This window comes from Talpa europaea (assembly GCF_964194135.1).
Source record: "Talpa europaea genome assembly, chromosome: 13".
NCBI lineage: Eukaryota > Metazoa > Chordata > Mammalia > Eulipotyphla > Talpidae > Talpa > Talpa europaea.
In genome coordinates, this window is record NC_140080.1 from 48,245,445 (window position 1) to 48,263,180 (window position 17,736).

A 17,736-nucleotide genomic window follows, 5' to 3' on the forward strand; every position below is an offset into this window, starting at 1 on the left:
GAGGTTATGTGGATCCCAATTAAATGATATAAACGGTAAGAACATGTATATATATATATACCTGAGGTAGTCCAGAAAATTTGATTTCTTACTCTTACAGGTTATGATATTAGGAATTATTCATATTTTAAGATATAAGAACAGTTTTTTTTAAAGCACTCTGATCTTTACGGCTGTATGCTGAGGTATTTACATATGAAATTCAGGCGTCTCTGATTTGCTACAAAACAATTCTGGAGGGTAAAGCTGAATGGGTAAAGGATGTAATAAAATGAGCTGACCATGATTTGATACCTCTTAAATTAGGTAATGGATAAATGGTAATTCATTATACTCTTCACTGTTTTGTATATGTTTGAAATCATTCTTATGCTTTAAATAATGTAAAAGTATCCCAAAGTAATCCTTTGTATTATTAATACTACTTTTAGAAACTTTTTAAAGAGAGGGCCTTCCCTGGTGGCGCAGCGGTTGAACGCTGGGCTGCGAAGCTGCCCGCAGCCTCTGCAGCGCCAGTTCGATCCCCGGCCACCAGCGAGGGTCCCAGACCTCTCCTGGCGGCAGACCTCTCCTGCCATGCCCGCTGCTCCCCTCAGCAGTGTATTTCATCATTCTGCCTGTTTTGTTCCCCACTCTGGCTCTGGTGAATTCTCTCATCTTTCCACGCTTCTGACTGTACCCAGTGCTTGTAAAATAAATAAATAGATAGATAGATAGATAGATAGATAGATAGATAGATAGATAGATAGATAGATAGATAGATCTTTTTTAAAAAAGAAACTTTTTAAAGAGATGATTTTTTTTTAAAGATTTATTTATTTATATAATCACTGGGTACACTCAGAAGCGTGGGAGGGTGAGAGAATTCACCAGAGCCAAAGGGGAGAACAGAGCAGGCAGACTGACGAGGTACACTGCTGAGGGGAGCAGGGGGACAGGAGAGGTCTGCGCACCATGTGGGACCCTCTCCCAGCGGCTGGGGATCGAACTGGCACTGCAGAGGCTGCGGGCAGCTTCGCAACCCAGCACTCAACCACTGTGCCACCGGGGAGGCCCTAAGGAGACAATTTTAAAAGAAGAAAATGTTGCGTAGATATATGAAGGTGTGTATTCAGCATTATTTATTGGATTCTATAGCTGGAAACAAAGAAGTGGTATGTCAACTAGATGGTATAGTGCACAGTCTTTAAAATTATAGTTATGTGTATTATGTAGCCATGTGAGAATTTTTTTTATTTGAAGTAACATTGAATTAGAACATTATATATGTTTCAGGTGAGTTGAGTAAGTTTTGTTTTAATAAATTGAAAACTATAATTCTGCATCTCCCAACATGTGCATAAATAATAAAAGAAACCTTGATGAATTGAAATAGTGTATTAATGGTGAACCATTTGGTTTAGAAACTCATTTCCTCTTATTGTTCAGCATTTTTACTATAAGTAAAATTTTAATATAGCAATATTAAATGTTATTGCCCATGAATGATTTTATATATTATGTTTTCAGTGTTGTCATAGTTTCAAACAAAATCTGGCATGATTCTGAAAATATAAGGACATAGTTTACAAATAATAAGCCCTAGTTATAAAAAGATGACAAATTTGGTTTGCCATATAATGTCAGAATTTGTGTGTTATTTTGAAAATTCCTCAAGGGAAAAATTTAAGAATAGTACTGTATGGGGCCTCCCTGATGGAGCAGGGGTTAAAGACACAGCACTATCAAGCTATCCTTAGCCACTGCAGCAGGAGTTCAATCCTGCCCAGCCAGGGAGCTAACTCACATGGCGCAGCAGACCTCTCCTGTCTTGCCCTCTGCTCCCCTCAGCAGCGTATTTCAGTAGATCTGCCTGTTCTGCTCCCCACTTGGTCTCTGGTGTCCCTTAACCACCACCATGTCTCTGGCCTATACCCCAGTTCTTTGTATGCATAAATAAATAAACCTTAAAAAAAAAGAATAGTACTGTATAATGTGATTAAAATAGAAATAAGTAATTTTACTATGCCAAACAAGATTGGTCCAGTGCAGAGTTTGCTTAATTTTCAAAATGCACATGTATTAGAAATAGCTGAAACAGGACAAGTTTGTTTTTTCCATTTATGTATTATTTTGACCTAAGATTAATTGATTATGTTCAAGGAAAACCAAAGTGTTTTGCTTGAGTGTGTTGTTGAAATAAGATCTCTGTTAATATAGGTTAATTGGGTGAGCATTATTCATTAGTCAAAGAAAGTAACTGCAATTCTCTGTCCTTCAGAGCTTTGAAACTCACTGGGAACATGTTAATTTCCTCACTAATTTAGACAAAAATTTAGTAATTCACCCTGACTAATTAATTATATGGTGCTGAATTTAGTGATGAATGAACTTTGTGTATTTATTTTCTTTTTGTTACTAATTTCTTATAATACATTTTTTACACTCAGTAAATCTAAACCATTTAAATTATTATGTAATTTAGATAATATTCTACTTAGGTTTTTGTAACTGAAATTTGAAGCTTTGTGAACTGTTATTGTTTGTTCAGAAATAGTTTTATGTGGAAATAATTTATAGATGTTCTACCCATAAATTTGACTTTCCAAAAACAATTAGGTGGTGTTTAAAAGAATCCTGGACAAACTTTTGAAGTCACTGGATGCCTTAACTTCTAAATAATTGCTAAACTGAAGAAATAAAGGTTGTACTACTAGGAATCTCAAGTTAGAATTAAGTGTTCTCCAAAGTGGAAGTTACAGGGTATAGTGCATTACAGGAACAAACTATTCAGCTCTCACCCCAGACACTCACACCTGCCTACCAGAATCATTAAAGTAGGTCAAACAATCCAACATGACCAGGCTTTAGTATATGAGGCTATTATATTCTAAGATGATTATAAACCAAAACACACACTGAAATCAAAAGATAATACCTGAGACTAATTATCATATAGTTTGTTAGCCCCGTATGTATCCCTTTCTGTAACAATAAAGGGGATATTACTGCCAAGAAAATTGTATTTTTGCATATCACTAAACATAAATTTTTGTCAGATAGCAATGTAGATGTATTTTAATCATCTTTCATTTGAGTAACCTTATGTAAAAAATAAATTAATACAATAATTTAGAAATTTTCAGTCTCTAAAAGAGGTTTTCAAATCTACTTGCAGTGAGGTTTTTAAGAAACATCTCCCATGTCCACATTGTGTTGTAATTTCTGCACCATTTTTTTTTTTTTTTTGGAGCTGCTTTCTTTTGCCTTTAAGGGGGGAGGCCTGCAATAAATGGATGTTTTGTTTGACTTCTTTGATGTCTTGAACTTTGTGTAGTTTTCTGTTTTTCTTCAACATACTGATTATAAATTTAGTTTGCATTTTCTGTTTGATTTCTTCAATTCTCTTCATTGCACCAATAATTTTATTCCATAGTTCGTGCTGGTATTTGACAGGTTCATTTCTATATTTTTCAAATTAAAATGAATTAGCCACTATAAATTCTTTACCAGCTGCTTTCCATAATGCTTTTGTTCACTTGATTTTGCTAGGATTGCTCTTCTTTTTAAAGTTTTTATGACACTAGGATTTATAGACCTGAACACCTTGCACATGTGGATGAGCATCATGCTTTGGCTGAGATGGATAGGCCCTGAATAGAAATAACACTTCCAGATACTGATGTTGAACTCGTGTGGCTACCTTCTGGTTGAATGCCAAGTTTGAGGAGGTTGAACTGAATGTTCCTAGAGACTTTTTTTTTAATTTTATTAGTTGTATATAGATTATCAGAACATATCCAAGCCTAATACTGTCGCCTAAGAACTGTGATTTGATAATACAAATATCTGAGATATAATTTTGATTATGCCATTTTTTTGTCTGTGCTAATAGTTTATTTTTGTTTTTTAATTGAGGTATCATTGGTTTACATTGTTGTGTATTGGAAGTATAGGATCTCCCCCCTCTCTGTGGTGATAGAATTTACACACATTACAATATGTGTCTTTAAACAAAGGTGACTTGCATTGCTAAATACTTTGTAAGTTAGTGCACCACTTTTTCCATATAATTGGGTAGACTTTTCTGATGACCCTTTGTTGTATTAAAAGCTTTAGATGATGAAAATTATCTTGCTGTCTGCTATGAAAATACAAATATACTGAGTGTACCTGTTTTTTTTTTTTTTTTTTGCTTTTGTTTTTGTTTTTAATTTATACAAGCACTGGGTACAGTCAGAAGCGCAGGAGGGTGAGAGAATTCACCAGAGCCAGAGGTGAGAGCAGAGCAGGAAGTACACTGCTGAGGGAGCAGTGGGCGGCAGGAGAGGTCTACGCACCATCTGGGACCCTCACCCATGAGGCCGGGGATCAAACCAGCACTGCAGAGGCCGCAGGCAGCTTCGCAACCCAGCATTCAACCGCTGTGCCACCGGGGAGGCCCATGTACCTGTTTTTATGGTACCAAAAAGCCCAAATAATAAACAAACACCGTTATTTTTGTTTCTTTTCTTGTAGCTATGTGCTGCTCATCTCCCAACTGAATCAGAGGCACCACATCATTATCAGGCAGTATGTCGTGCACTGTTTGCAGAAACAATGGAGCTACATACATTTCTTACTAAAATTAAGAGTGCAAAGGAGGTAAGTACTACTGCTTTTATAGTTATTGGCGTTGTAAAAGATAAACTTTAATTTTCAACTTTGTTCATTAATTAAAATATTTATTGCCATCTTTCCCAGTGAACATCATTTAGAATAGAAGCACTTATCCAAAAATCTTTTTCCCTTTGAGGCTTCTACCATCCACTCCTATCATTTTAAAACCTTTGTCAATGTCATCTATCATTTTGAGTAGTATCATTGACAAAAGGAAACTATAGCTTTGTATTCTTCACTTCCTGTCTATGTTAATTACTCAGCTTATTTCAGTCACCTTTGTAATAACCTGTGATCAGTTTACTTTGGAAGTCCCTAATTAATCTAGCTCCCCATCACATATAAAGTAAAATTAAACTCTTTGGTATTGCTCTCAAGGCCCTCTTGGTATTTCACCTACTTGCCTTTTTCATTGTACCTTGTTTGCATTTTACGCTGTCCAATCAAATTTACTTAATTTCTGAATACAGTATATCATTGTACATTTATAATTCTTGCATATCCTGTTCTCCTGCTTGGAATTCTCTTCTCCTCTTTTCTACTCGGTGAACTCCTATTTATCCACCAACACCATGTTCTTGTGTTGATTTCCCTGTTCAGCTAAGTGTTACAAACCTTCATAGCCTCTATATTTTAATCATCAGCTATTCTTGCATTTCTCAACTCCGTAGTAGTTATTTGCTCTTTGTAATTTTGTCCTAATACTGGGCCAGATGTTTCTTGAGAAAAATGACTGTGTTTTAAATCATCTTTCAATTAACTCTTTTTTAAAAATCTAAATGTTTTACTTTATATAATTTCTACATCTTTTTTTCATCTTTGCACAGTGTATGCATTTTCATTTTGGTTATATTCCCCATACAATTGCACTCCTCCCCCTTATTTTGGCTCTAGTCCTTCCTTTCCCCGCCCTTCCCTCCACCCCGCCCCGTAGTGTGTCTCTGGTTTACAGTTGCTTGTTGATTTTGATTTTTACTTTGTATTGATAAGTCTTTTTCCTGGTCTCTTATTTAGGTTTTCTAAATTCCTTCTATGAGTGAGACCATCCGGTATTTTTCTTTTTCTTTCTGACTTATTTCGCTGAGCATGATCCCTTCTAGCTCCATCCATGTTGCTGCAAACTGCATGTGTTTATCTTTTTTGATTGCTGAGTAATATTCCATTGTGTGTATGTACCACATCTTCTTGATCCAGTCATCTATTTTTGGGCATTTGGGTTGCTTCCATAGCTTAACTATTGTAAAAAGTGTGCTATAAACATAGGGGTGCAGGTGCCCTTTGGAATTACTGTTTCTGTGTCATTTGGGTAAATACCTAGGAGTGGGATTGCTGGATCATATGGAAGCTCTATGTTTAGTTGGGGGTCAGGAAATCTCCACACAGCTCTCCATAGTGGTTGGACCAGTTTGCACTCCCACCAACAGTTCAGGAGAGTTCCTTTTTCTCCACATCCTCGCCAACATTTGTTGTGGCTCGTTTTTTAAATATGTGCCATTCTTACTGGTGTGAGATGTAATCTCATTGTAGTTTTGATTTGCATTTCCCTGATTACAAGTGATGTTGAACATCTTTTCATTTGCCTGTTGGCCATTTGCATTTCCTCTTCAGAGAAGCTTCTTTTTAGCTCTTCTGCCCATTTTTTGACTGGATTATTTTCTTTGTTTTTGTTGAGTCTCATCAGCTCTTTGCAGATTTTTGTGATCAGTCCTTTATCATTAGTGTTGTGTGCAAAAATGTTCTTCCAGTCGGTGGGGTTTCTCTTTGTTTCTGTTATTTTCTCTTTTGCTGTGCAGAAGCTCTTTAATTTGATGTAGTCCCAGCTGTTTATCTTTGCCTTCACTATCACTGCTTTGGGTGATGTGTCTGTAAAGATGTCTTTGAGGTACATGTCATGTAGTGTTTCGCGTATATATCCTTCTAAGAATTTTATGGTTTCAGGTCTTATGTCTAGTTCTTTAATCCATTTTGAGTTGGTTTTTGTGCATGGTGTGAGGTAGTGGTCAAGCTTCATTCTTTTGCATGTCGTGACCCAGTTTTCCCAGAACCATTTATTGAACAAACTTTGTTTGCTCCAGTGCATATTCTTTGCTCCTTTGTCAAAGATTAGTTGACCATAAATCTGTGGGTTTATTTCTGGATTTTCTATTCGATTCCATTGGTCTGTGTGTCTGTTCTTGTTCCAATACCATGCATTTTTGATGATTATGGCTTTGTAGTATAGTTTGAAGTCTGGGAGTGTGATGCCTCCATTCCCTTCTTTTTTTTTTTTTTTTTTTTTTTCAGAAGAGCTTTGACTATTTGGGGTTTTTGGTGATTCCATATGAATGTCATCAATAATTGTTCTATTTCTTTGAAGAATGACATTGAAATTTTTATTGGAATAGCATTGAATCTGTAGATTGCTTTTGATAGGATGGCCATTTTGATGATGTTAATTCTTCCAGTCCACGAGCAGGGGATATCTTTCTGAACTCTGACAAACATTTAGGCTGATGTCACAAGGTATGTTTATCTATTTCCTAGATCTTCCTCCTCCATCTTTATGGAAAATCACTACAGTGATTCTGGGGATCATTTGCCTGGTGCTTCTTTTGTCTATTGGACTTTGTCTATTGGACTCTTAGCTCCAAAGTTTCTTTGTTTCTTCTTCTATTTCTTTGTTTCTTCTTCTATTTCTTTAACAGTGTTTTATAGTTTTCTTTGTATAGGTCCTTTACCTCTTTTGTTAGTTTTATTCCCAAGTATTTGATTTTTTTTTGTTTCAATAATAAAAGGGATGGTTTTTTTGATTTCTTCTTCAGATTTATTGTTTGTGTATAGGAAGGCTACTGATTTTTTCATGTTGATTTTGTATCCTGCCACTTTACTAAACTGATTGATTAGTTGAATTAGATTTTCTATGGAGTTTTTGGGGTTCTCTATGTATATTTATCATCTGGAAATAGTGATAGTTTAACTTCTTTTCCCATTTGGATTCCTTGTATGTCTTTCTCTTGTCTTATTGCTCTGGCTAGGACTTCCAGTGTTATACTGAAAAGCAGTGGTGATAGTAGACATCCTTGTCTTGTTCCAGATCTTAATGGAAATGCTTTCAGCTTTTCACCATTGAGAATGATACTGGCTGTTGGCTTGTCATATATGGCCTTTCTGATGTTCAGGTATGTTCCTTGTATCCCAAGAATTTCAAGGGCTTTTATCATGAATGGGTGTTGTACTTTGTCGAAAGCTTTCTCAGCATCTATTGATATTATCATATGGTTTTTATATTTCTTTTTGTTGATGTGTTGGATAACGTTGATTGATTTTCAGATGTTAAACCATCCTTGTGTCCCTGGCACAAATCCTACTTGGTCGTGGTGAATTATCTTATGGATCCATTGTTGGATTCTGATAGCTAAAATTTTATTGAGGATTTTTTTTTTTAAAGATTTATATATTCATACAAGCACTGGGTACAGTCAGAAGTGCGGGAGGGTGAGAGAATTCACCAGAGCCAGAGCGGGGAGCAGAGCAGGCAGAAGGACCGAAGTACACTGCTGAGGGGAGCAGCGGGTGGCAGGAGAGGTCTGCGCGCCATGTGGGACCCTCCACCTGTGGCCGAGGAGCAGCCGGGGATTGAACCGACGCTGCAGAGGCTGCGGGCAGCTTCGCAACCCAGCGCTCAACCGCTGCGCCACCTGGGAGGCCTTTATTGAGGATTTTTGCACCAGTGTTCATTAGAGAGATTGGCCTATAGTTTTCTTTTTTTGTGTTGTCCTTGTTCGGTTTTGGTATTAGTGTAATGTTGGCTTCATAGAATGTGTTTGGTATTATCCCTTCCTTCTCAATTTTTTGGAAGAGTTTGTGAAGGATAGGCACTAATTCATATCTGAATGTTTGGTAGAATTCATTTGCAAATCCATCAGGTCCTGGGCTTTTGTTTTTGGGGAGGTTTTTGATTACCATTTCATTTTCGCTGCATGTAATTGGTCTGTTTAGGTGTTCTATTTCTTCTTTATCTAGCTTTTGGTGATTGTAGAGTTGTAGAATTAGTCCATCTCTTCTAGATTGTTGAACTTGTTTGCATATAACTGTTCATAGTAGTTTCTGATTATTCTTTTGATTTCTGCTGTGTCCATTGTGATTTCTCCTCTTTCATTTGTGATCCTGTTTATTTGTATTTTCTCCCGTTTTTCCTTTGTGAGCCTGGCTAGGGGTTTGTCTATTTTATTTATTTTTTTGAAGAACCAGCTTTTGGTTTCTCAGTTAATAACTCTTAATGCAGTATGCAAACATAGGCAATACTCTAGAAATATTTGTGGAACTGAAATAATTTATACATTATGACTATGTTTTTCCAGAACTTCAAGATTTACTGCAGGTTGAAGTCAGTTTGAGAAACATTTCTAACTATTAAGAACTTTTCAGCCAGACTAAATCTAGTAAATCAGAGACCTTTTGTGGTGCTATGGGTGGATCTTTCGGTTCTTTTGCCATTCATTAAAGTAACACATACAAATTTATTTAATGGTGACCCTTGATAAGGCAAATTGTAAAATGTGTGTAATTCCTAATACTTAAGAACATTATGTACCATTTAATTACAACTTTCATGATATGTGAATTCCCTATCAACACTAAGATTTTAGGAATGAAGTCCCACAGGGTTCAAATGAATTTCTTTTTTCTCTGCAATGTATGTGGCTATGTTGAAATTATAGACTTTTCATCCATGTTTATGTACATATGGTAGTTATTTTCACCTTTTTTCAAGAGTACTAAATTCACCTTAGTAATAAAATACTGTTATTTGATATTTTTCTAAAGATCTCAAATTTATGAAGGTATCAGACTGCCTTCTGTGCCTATGAGTTAATCAATCCAAGTGGATTTTCAAAGTAACAGTTTCTGATTCAACAAAATAAAAATATTAGATTATCAATGATGTTTCAAATAACTTTATATCTGTGTGTGTATAAAATTAATATGAAATTTTAGCAAAAAGACATTTGAACTCCATAGCTGGTGATGTCTCTGATTTGATAGGCCAAAAGTAATTTAATTATATTACATCACATATATGCTAAATTGGCAGCTTATTTAAATATAAAACAGTGTTCTGTTTTTTCATGATGATTTCCATCGTAAAAAGTGAATGAGGTCCTTTAAGGTTATTCTCTGAACAACAGAGATGTGGATAAGTCTGCTGTTACTGTGTCTCAGAGGCAATATGATATCCTCGAGAGTAAGTACATATTACAGTGTCTCACAAGCAAGTTGATATCCTGTACGTAAGTATAGAGGGACTATCTAAGCAATCCATTTAGTGCATCAGGTTGTATGAAAGAAGAGATAGCCTGAACCCTAGTGCCAATGACCCACTGCAGCTGAGCTGAGCGGAGCAGACCTGTGAGCCAGAGGGAAAATTTGTAGTTGAAGAAAAAGAGGGTACACACACATGTATATATCTGTCTCTCACAAATAGGAACAGGATGGGAGAAGTGAAAGTATAATGTATTTTGAGATAAGAAGTAAGAGGGGAATGTGAAATGGGAAAAGACAAAGTATCAGCTGAGATAAAATAATTTTCAGACCAGAAAGTCAATTTTATTTTATGTTCCTAGCATGCTCTCACCATCGTCTCACATTGAAGAATGTAGTATAATTGTTGCCCCCAATCTCCAGTAAATATGTTCTTTATTTATTATACAGATAAACTTTATTATAGTAGAATAAAACTTGATGTATCAAAGAATACAGTGTTTAAAATGAATCCTTTTGAAAGAAGAATCCTTTTTTTCAAGCAGATATTCTCTCATTTTATATGTAAAATATATTAGCAGTGGTCATTTTTAAGGCCCCTTTATTGTTGATAAATCATGTTTTTTCACTTATTATTCATGTGGCCTCTTAAGCAAATAGCCTTTACTATATTTCTGTTTACTTATCTTTAAACAGGGAGGAGGGAACAGTTAGAGATGTTGAGGTTCCTTCTAGTCATAAAATTCTCTACAGTTCTGTGAGTAAATGTTCATTCAACAAACTTTCCTTCATTTTTGTTCCTCTTGTATAGAAAAAAGGTTAATAGGTAAACATTTTAAGTACATTCCTAGTAAAATTTGCTATTAAGTTATACACTGCTTTATATTAAATTTTAATTTGGGGATGGATTTTATAGGAAAACTATGTGGTGCTGTAGATACAGTAATCAAATTCCAGTATGCTGTAGTCCTTTTAAAAACCTAGATTTTATTTTATTATTTTTTTTTTTAGTTAGTGAGCTAGCTGTAACAGTCAATATTGATGTCAGTATGACTCAAATTCTCTACCTCAAGGTATTGGTAGAATAAATAAAATCCCAGTAAAGAAGAAATTTCTAATACTGTAATATTAGTTACAAATGAATGAACACTAAAAATAATTGAACATTCTGAAACATGTTCATATTATTGCAATATGAACTTATATTAGAGGGCACATAAAATAGATGAAGTTGTTATTTCTCTATTCTGGGAGATTATGTATTCAAAGTGATAAAAATTTTCTTCCCCTTGCACTTTTATATATCATACATAACCCTAGTACGAAGGCACAGTATTCCAAACTCATTGTCTTTGAGGTATAAGATAGCAGATAGAGTTAAGCCATCTTAGATTTCTTCAGCAGGCTGTACAGGTGTGGATTGTCACTTCTGATTATACGATTATAATGATCTTTGATCTCTTCTCAAATGTGACTGCAACTGCAGTTCTTAGTTTCCTGTTGACATCTTAAACTTCTCATAAACTATGTCTTCATTCACCCTTTTAATTATGGTTTGTTGTTTGCATCTGTCAGGCCTCATCTAGAAGGATATTGCAGCCCTCCCTTAAATAAGCATATATATTTATTGCAGTCAGCCTTTTTAAAAATAAAAATCCCATTTCTTTCCTGGAAGCCATTGCAACTTGTCATCTTGTTGGTTTTTCTTACTCATTGATCTCTGCTACACAACTTAATCACACTGAGGGCAGCGACATCTTCTAATTCACTGCTGTATCCCCAGTATAATATGGCTTCTATAAATATTTGATCAGTGTTGAATGAATTAAAGAATCTGTGGTTCAGTATTGTAGATCTGCTTTCCTATCACATATCTTGACTCTTCATCCCCTGACACTCTTGTCTCTAGCAAAGCCTCCTTCATAGTCTTACTGCCTGTGCCTTCCTCATGCAGTGGCTGCCATTTTTTTTGCCTGGTCTATGGCAAAGCCTCCTAAGGTTTCTTAGAATTGACACTTCCACAAGATAGAGGTTCATCGAGAAGAGGAAGAGGAGCCCTGACCAGGAGTCCCCAGAGCCCTGATAGAAGCAGCCCCTCTTCCTGGAACTTACTCTGATAAGCCCACCCCTAATATAAGCCCCCCTCAGCTCCTTGTTAACTCCAAGAAACTGTGACCTCAAACCAACCCAAGCCCTTGCAGTGCCCCTTCTCTCTCTACCTGGGTTTGGCAGCCCTTATTTTGTTGTGCTCTGCCAAACAGAGCAAGCCCTGCAGTAGTACAGTTGTTATCTCAGAAGTTTAGATTTAGATTCTAAATGTTTATATGATTCTCACTTACATGTGACTTTATTTTAAACCTCATCGGTCAAATTCTTCTGAATGGTTATATCTTACTCCAAATTTAGTAATATCCTGTAATGGGAGATGATTTCCAGGTGCTCATATTGGCACCAGTTTATCCTAAGGTGGTAATGTTTGACCAGATATTGAAATAATAGGGTCAGAAGATGAATTGGACAGAAGATGAATTCACAGAAGATTATATGAATGTTCTTATACCTTATAAGCACAATTACCATTGTGACACTTTATTAAGCAATTTCAGCTGGGCCTATTTAAGAAATCATAATTTCATGATGAAACCACTGAGCTCAGTTTTTTCTTAAATAAGACTATTAGTGAAATAGTTTGCTTAAAATAGAATATTACATATATACATATGCATTTTCTATTACTACAGGGAAAACAATGTTTTTGGAATTGACTAAGACTTACAAAATATTTTTAATGTTTTTTGAAATCACATAGCCACATTTTATAACCTGCAATTAGTTACCAAAAAAATATATAAACATTTCCTACCCACCATGTCTTACCAACGAATAACCACATTCACCTGTGTCATAATACCATTTCAATTAACATATGAGTCATACTAAGATATTTGCTTATGACATGACTTCAGACTGTCTTCTGCTTGTATACACTCACAGAGATAAAGCCATCAGACATCTACCTCATTCACATATTGGAAAAGCATTTTAATTAGCCTTCTCAAATTCCCTGCCTCTCTCTCTCCTCATGCCTGCTCTAACACCTCCAATAATAAAACTGTGGTATTTAAGTTGGACATTTCTCCCTGGAGCTAAAATGGATTTATATTCTTCCAAGTGGTGAACATTTTTTTTTTATTTAAAAGTCTTTTTTTTGTTGTTGTTAAAGATTTTTTAATTTATTTATACAAGCACTGGGTACAGTCAGAAGCACGGGAGAGTGAGAGAATTCACCAGAGCCAGAGCAGGGAGCAGAACAGGCAGAAGGACTGAAGTACACTGCTGAGGGGAGCAGCGGGCGGCAGGAGAGGTCTGCACGCCAATGAACATATTTTTTTCTAAAGAGAAAATCTACCACTAGATGTTCAATTACATCATCATTTGTAGCTTTTCAGGGTCTTTATCATGTCAGTCTTTTTTCTGTTTGATTTATTGTTTTATGAATGTTAGTAAATATATAAAGTACTCACCTCTTCTGCATTAAATTTTACCCATTTATATCCAAGATATCTTTGCTCTAATTGTCATTCTCCCTATTAAAATATTTCAGAAAAACAGTTTTACCTGAGATAATGTAAGAATTCTTATACATTTTGAAGTTCTTTTTTATTTCAATTTTATTAATTTCATTTAATATTAAAAATACACATGGTTCAAAATTGAAGAGGCATAAAAATATTACTGTAAATTGTACCCTTCTAGCAAAAAATACTTCTGATTTCATCTTTGTCCTTTGAGAGATAGTTTATTCAAAACTAATGAAAATATACCCATATTTTGTCTTCTTTATTCTGTTCTGATCTTTAATTTTTTTTCTTTTAATAATATATATTGGAGATCATTTCGTGTCAATGTATAGTTTCTACTTCTCTCGTGTCTTCATAATATTTTGTTGTGTGGCTATACTGTAATTGATTTAATCAGTTCTCTAGACAACTATTAAGTTACTTCCAATTTTTTGCTTTTACAAACAGTGCTGCAAGTGGATAATTTTTAACCTGTTATCCTTGGGTGTGATGATTTAGGTGGGACAAGTTCCAGGAAATACACTTGCTGGGTGAAAGGAAATGTGCATGTAAAGTTTCCACAAAATATTAAATTTTCTGCCATGGAGGTTTTACTACTTGGTATTTTCCTTAGCAATGTGTGAGCAGGTGTCTATTTTCCTACATCTTCACTGTGTTTTCTAAGTGATAACTGAAAATTTGTATCTCATAATTTTAGCTTAGTTTCCTTACTATGAATGCTTAAGAGCCATTTGTTTCCTAAATTTGCCTTTTGAACATATTTCTAATTTTTTTTCCTGCTTTGTATTTTTAAATATATAGGTATACTTTCTATGATATAATTTGTAAATCTTGTCTATATTTTAATGAGAATTTTGTAATGATCATCTTGATCATCTTTGTATTTCTTTAGGTGTGAAGAATTAATGGGTATAAAAACTTGCAAGGGCACATGTGTATAGGAGATACTGTTAAGTCCAGCTGTTTGGGAACAGAGACAGTCACTACTCTGCCTGTTCTCTGTGTGTGTGTGTGTGTGAGAGTGTGTGTGTACAACAATATTGGAAGAACAGAAGAGTGATATTCCTTTCATAGAAACCAGAAATAAATTTCCTGCATTTTGATAACTTCATCTGTAGTTTTTATAATTTTTGTAGTAAACCATATAAATTCAAATTAAACTTTATAGAATATCAATTTATAGTTTAGTATCTTAACAATTTAAATCTTTACAGTACATAAAATGTTGTGACTTTCTCATGTTTTCTTGTAGTTGCTATGGTAGCTGTTATCTTATTCCTAATCCACTTCTTGGGAAGGAATATATTATTTCATCTATAGGAATGTGCCATAAAGCTTGATGAAAATATGAATCATATGCTTTACTAATTAGCTATTGACTCCTTAATATGCATAGGGGATTTCAATTATCAGAAAAAACTGCTGAGAGAGTGTTGTACCTTAATTTCTAAAGTATTGATTTTGACTGATAATATGATAAAATATTTTATTTCTTCAGGATTTTTTTGGTAAAAAATCTGAATTCAAAAGGGCATTTGTGTGACTGATGTACATGCTTTATTATTGACAATATTTGTATTAGTGACTTTGTTTCTTATGAAATGTATTTAATAGTCTGATTTTTTGAAAGGCATGTTTACTTATTTGCTGATTATAAAAAAGGGTTGTTTGTTCAAAGGGTTATTTAACCATATTTCTTTTTATACTTATAAACATGTACCTATTGTGTGGGGGAATATCATTAAATGATAGTTTTAACTGGAAAATGGTGATGATTTTAAATGATGTTATAAAAATATTTTAATGCATGAATATATTTGTAAGGTCAGTTTCATCTAAAGAGACATTTGTATGTCAGCTATTATTGAACCTATGCAGGTGAATTTAAATTATTCTCTGAGCATTTGATATGCTTATAATTCAGAGTTTATTTTATTTATTTTTAAGATGCCAGGAACTGAAAATGTTGGCAGGAAGCAAGTTCTAATTGCTAGTTTGAGAATGGTTATGTCAGAAATGGGGAAAGTTAATTGCCACATGGGTGCTCTCAATTAGAACTTTCTCACCATATTCTAAGCACAGGTTGGCATCTGTTACTACATTTATGCAAGCAAAAAAAATCATTCAGAAGTTAAAATATAATTGTCAGAAGCTTGTCTTTGAAATTAGAAAAACCTGTAATTTATTTTCAAATAACTCATTTGTTTTGCTACTAACTAGAAAACCTGAAATTTCTCGCTTTATATTTGTTTAAGCTTTTTCAATTATTGACAGATTCTCAACAATTTTGTATTGATTTATTCCTAAGTCTGAATTTGACTTTATGAAAAGTCTAGAGAGAGGTCTCATTTGGTAAAAGAATAAATGTTTTTATGATAGGATAGAAGTGCTCACAATCAAGTCCTCATAGGTATTCACTGACATAGTAACTAATACCTACTAACACTGAATTTGGGCAGACTTCTTATTTTTTTGGTATTACTGCATGTAATGTTAACAAAATACAGAAAGTAATTATTGTTACCTGCATTTTATAAATGAGAAAATCAAGCAGGATTAGAGCATTTAAATAACTTGTTCAAAGACACATAACTAAGAAGTATCTGAGCTGTGTTTGTGCTGCTGTTTAGAGAAATAAACACGAAAAGCCCAACAGGTTTTTTATTTTCCCTTGTCAGTGAACCAAATAACACAAAAATTATCTCCTGGAAGCTTACAATCTAGCAGGGAGAAGCAGACTGTAAACATTAAGTAAATTATATAGGCTGAAGGCAAGATGAGCTTTGAAAAGCACTTAAAACTAGGGGGATTGCTGGTGGCATAGAGTTGGGTTTGGAATTGATATCAGATCATCAAAGAATCCCCTACTGAGAATGAGAATATGAGCAAATTGGCTGAGTAGATATCTAGGGATAGCTCCATTCTAGAGAAATGTAGATGCCCTAAGGAAGGCTAGAGTAGGAAGAAATAGTAAGAGGTGGGGCACTTACTGCCAGCTCTCATTTTACAGGACAGGAGAGAGTACTACTGCTGTTAGAGTCACAGCCTGGTAGAGTCCCAGGGTAGCCAGAGGCAGTTTACCTTTTTAAATCTTTAACCATTTCAATTGTAAAAAAAAAAAAAAAACACAACAATATGTTATTTGTCGTTAATTGGGGGAGAGGGTGGAGCCTGGGTTATAGTCTTCAGAGGAAAAAAATAAACATTTACATGTCTTCTTTTTGGTCTCACTAAATTCTAGTTTGGGTATTTCTTGAAGATTGTAAACTTGTGTCTAAAACTATGACTTTAAATCATCAGAGATTTTTATTTTGTATATTTTTTTAAATAAATTATATTTTTATATTCCCCATACAATTGCAACCCTCTTATTTTGAACCCAATCCCTCCCCTCCCCGCCCCCCAACCCCCATATAGAGTGTCTCTGGTTCATAGTTGTTTGTTGATTGTGATTTTCACTTTCTTAGAGTTATTCATTTTCCTGGTCCCTTAATTTAAGTTTTCTAGATTCCTGCTATGAGTGAGACCATCCGGTATTTTTCTTTTTCTTTCTGGCTTATTTTGCTGAGCATGATCCCTTCCAGCACCATCCATGTTGCTGCAAATTGCATGTGTTTATCTTTTTTGAATGCTGAGTAATATTCCATGGTGTATATGTACCACATCTTCATGATCCAGTCATCTATTTTTGGGCATTTGGGTTGTTTCCAAAGCTTAGCTATTGTAAACAGTGCTGCTATAAACATAGGGGTGCAGGTGCTGTTTGGAATTGATGTTTCTGTGTCCTTTGGGTAAATACCTAGGAGTGGAATTGCTGGATCATATGGAAGCTCTATGTTTAGTAGGTCCAGAAATCTCCACACAGATCTCCATTGTGGTTGGACCAGTTTGCATCCCACCAACAGTTCAGGAGAGTTCCTTTTTCTCCACACCCTCGCCAACATTTGTTGTTGCTAGTTTTTTTTAATATGTGCCATTCTCACTGGTGTAAGATGGTATCTCATGGTAGTTTTGATTTGCATTTCCCTGATTACAAGTGATGTTGAACATTTTTTCATATGCCTGTTGGCCATTTGCATTTCCTCTTCAGAGAAGTTTCTTTTTAGCTCTTCTGCCCATTTTTTGACTGGATTATTTTCTTTGTTTTTGTTGAGTCTCATCAGCTCTTTGCAGATTTTTGTGATCAGTCCTTTATCATTTAGTGTTGTATGCAAAAATGTTCTCCAGTTGGTGGGGTTTCTCTTTGTTTCTGTTATTGTCTCTTTTGCTGTGCAGA

The 17,736-nt window shown here is 34.8% G+C and overlaps 1 protein-coding gene across 3 annotated transcripts in view; it reads left to right on the forward strand.

Moving 5' to 3' along the window:
- The window catches only part of SPIRE1 (spire type actin nucleation factor 1), a gene marked incomplete at both ends in the record, with an annotated part of 186,405 nt that overhangs the window by 99,616 nt on the left and 69,053 nt on the right, over window positions 1-17,736 (forward strand). For all 3 annotated transcript variants that reach the window (XM_084252095.1, XM_084252096.1, XM_084252097.1), the window contains one exon: window positions 4,498-4,623. In XM_084252095.1, the coding sequence (XP_084108221.1) occupies window positions 4,498-4,623 (126 nt within the window). The remainder of the gene's footprint in view (window positions 1-4,497; window positions 4,624-17,736) is intronic.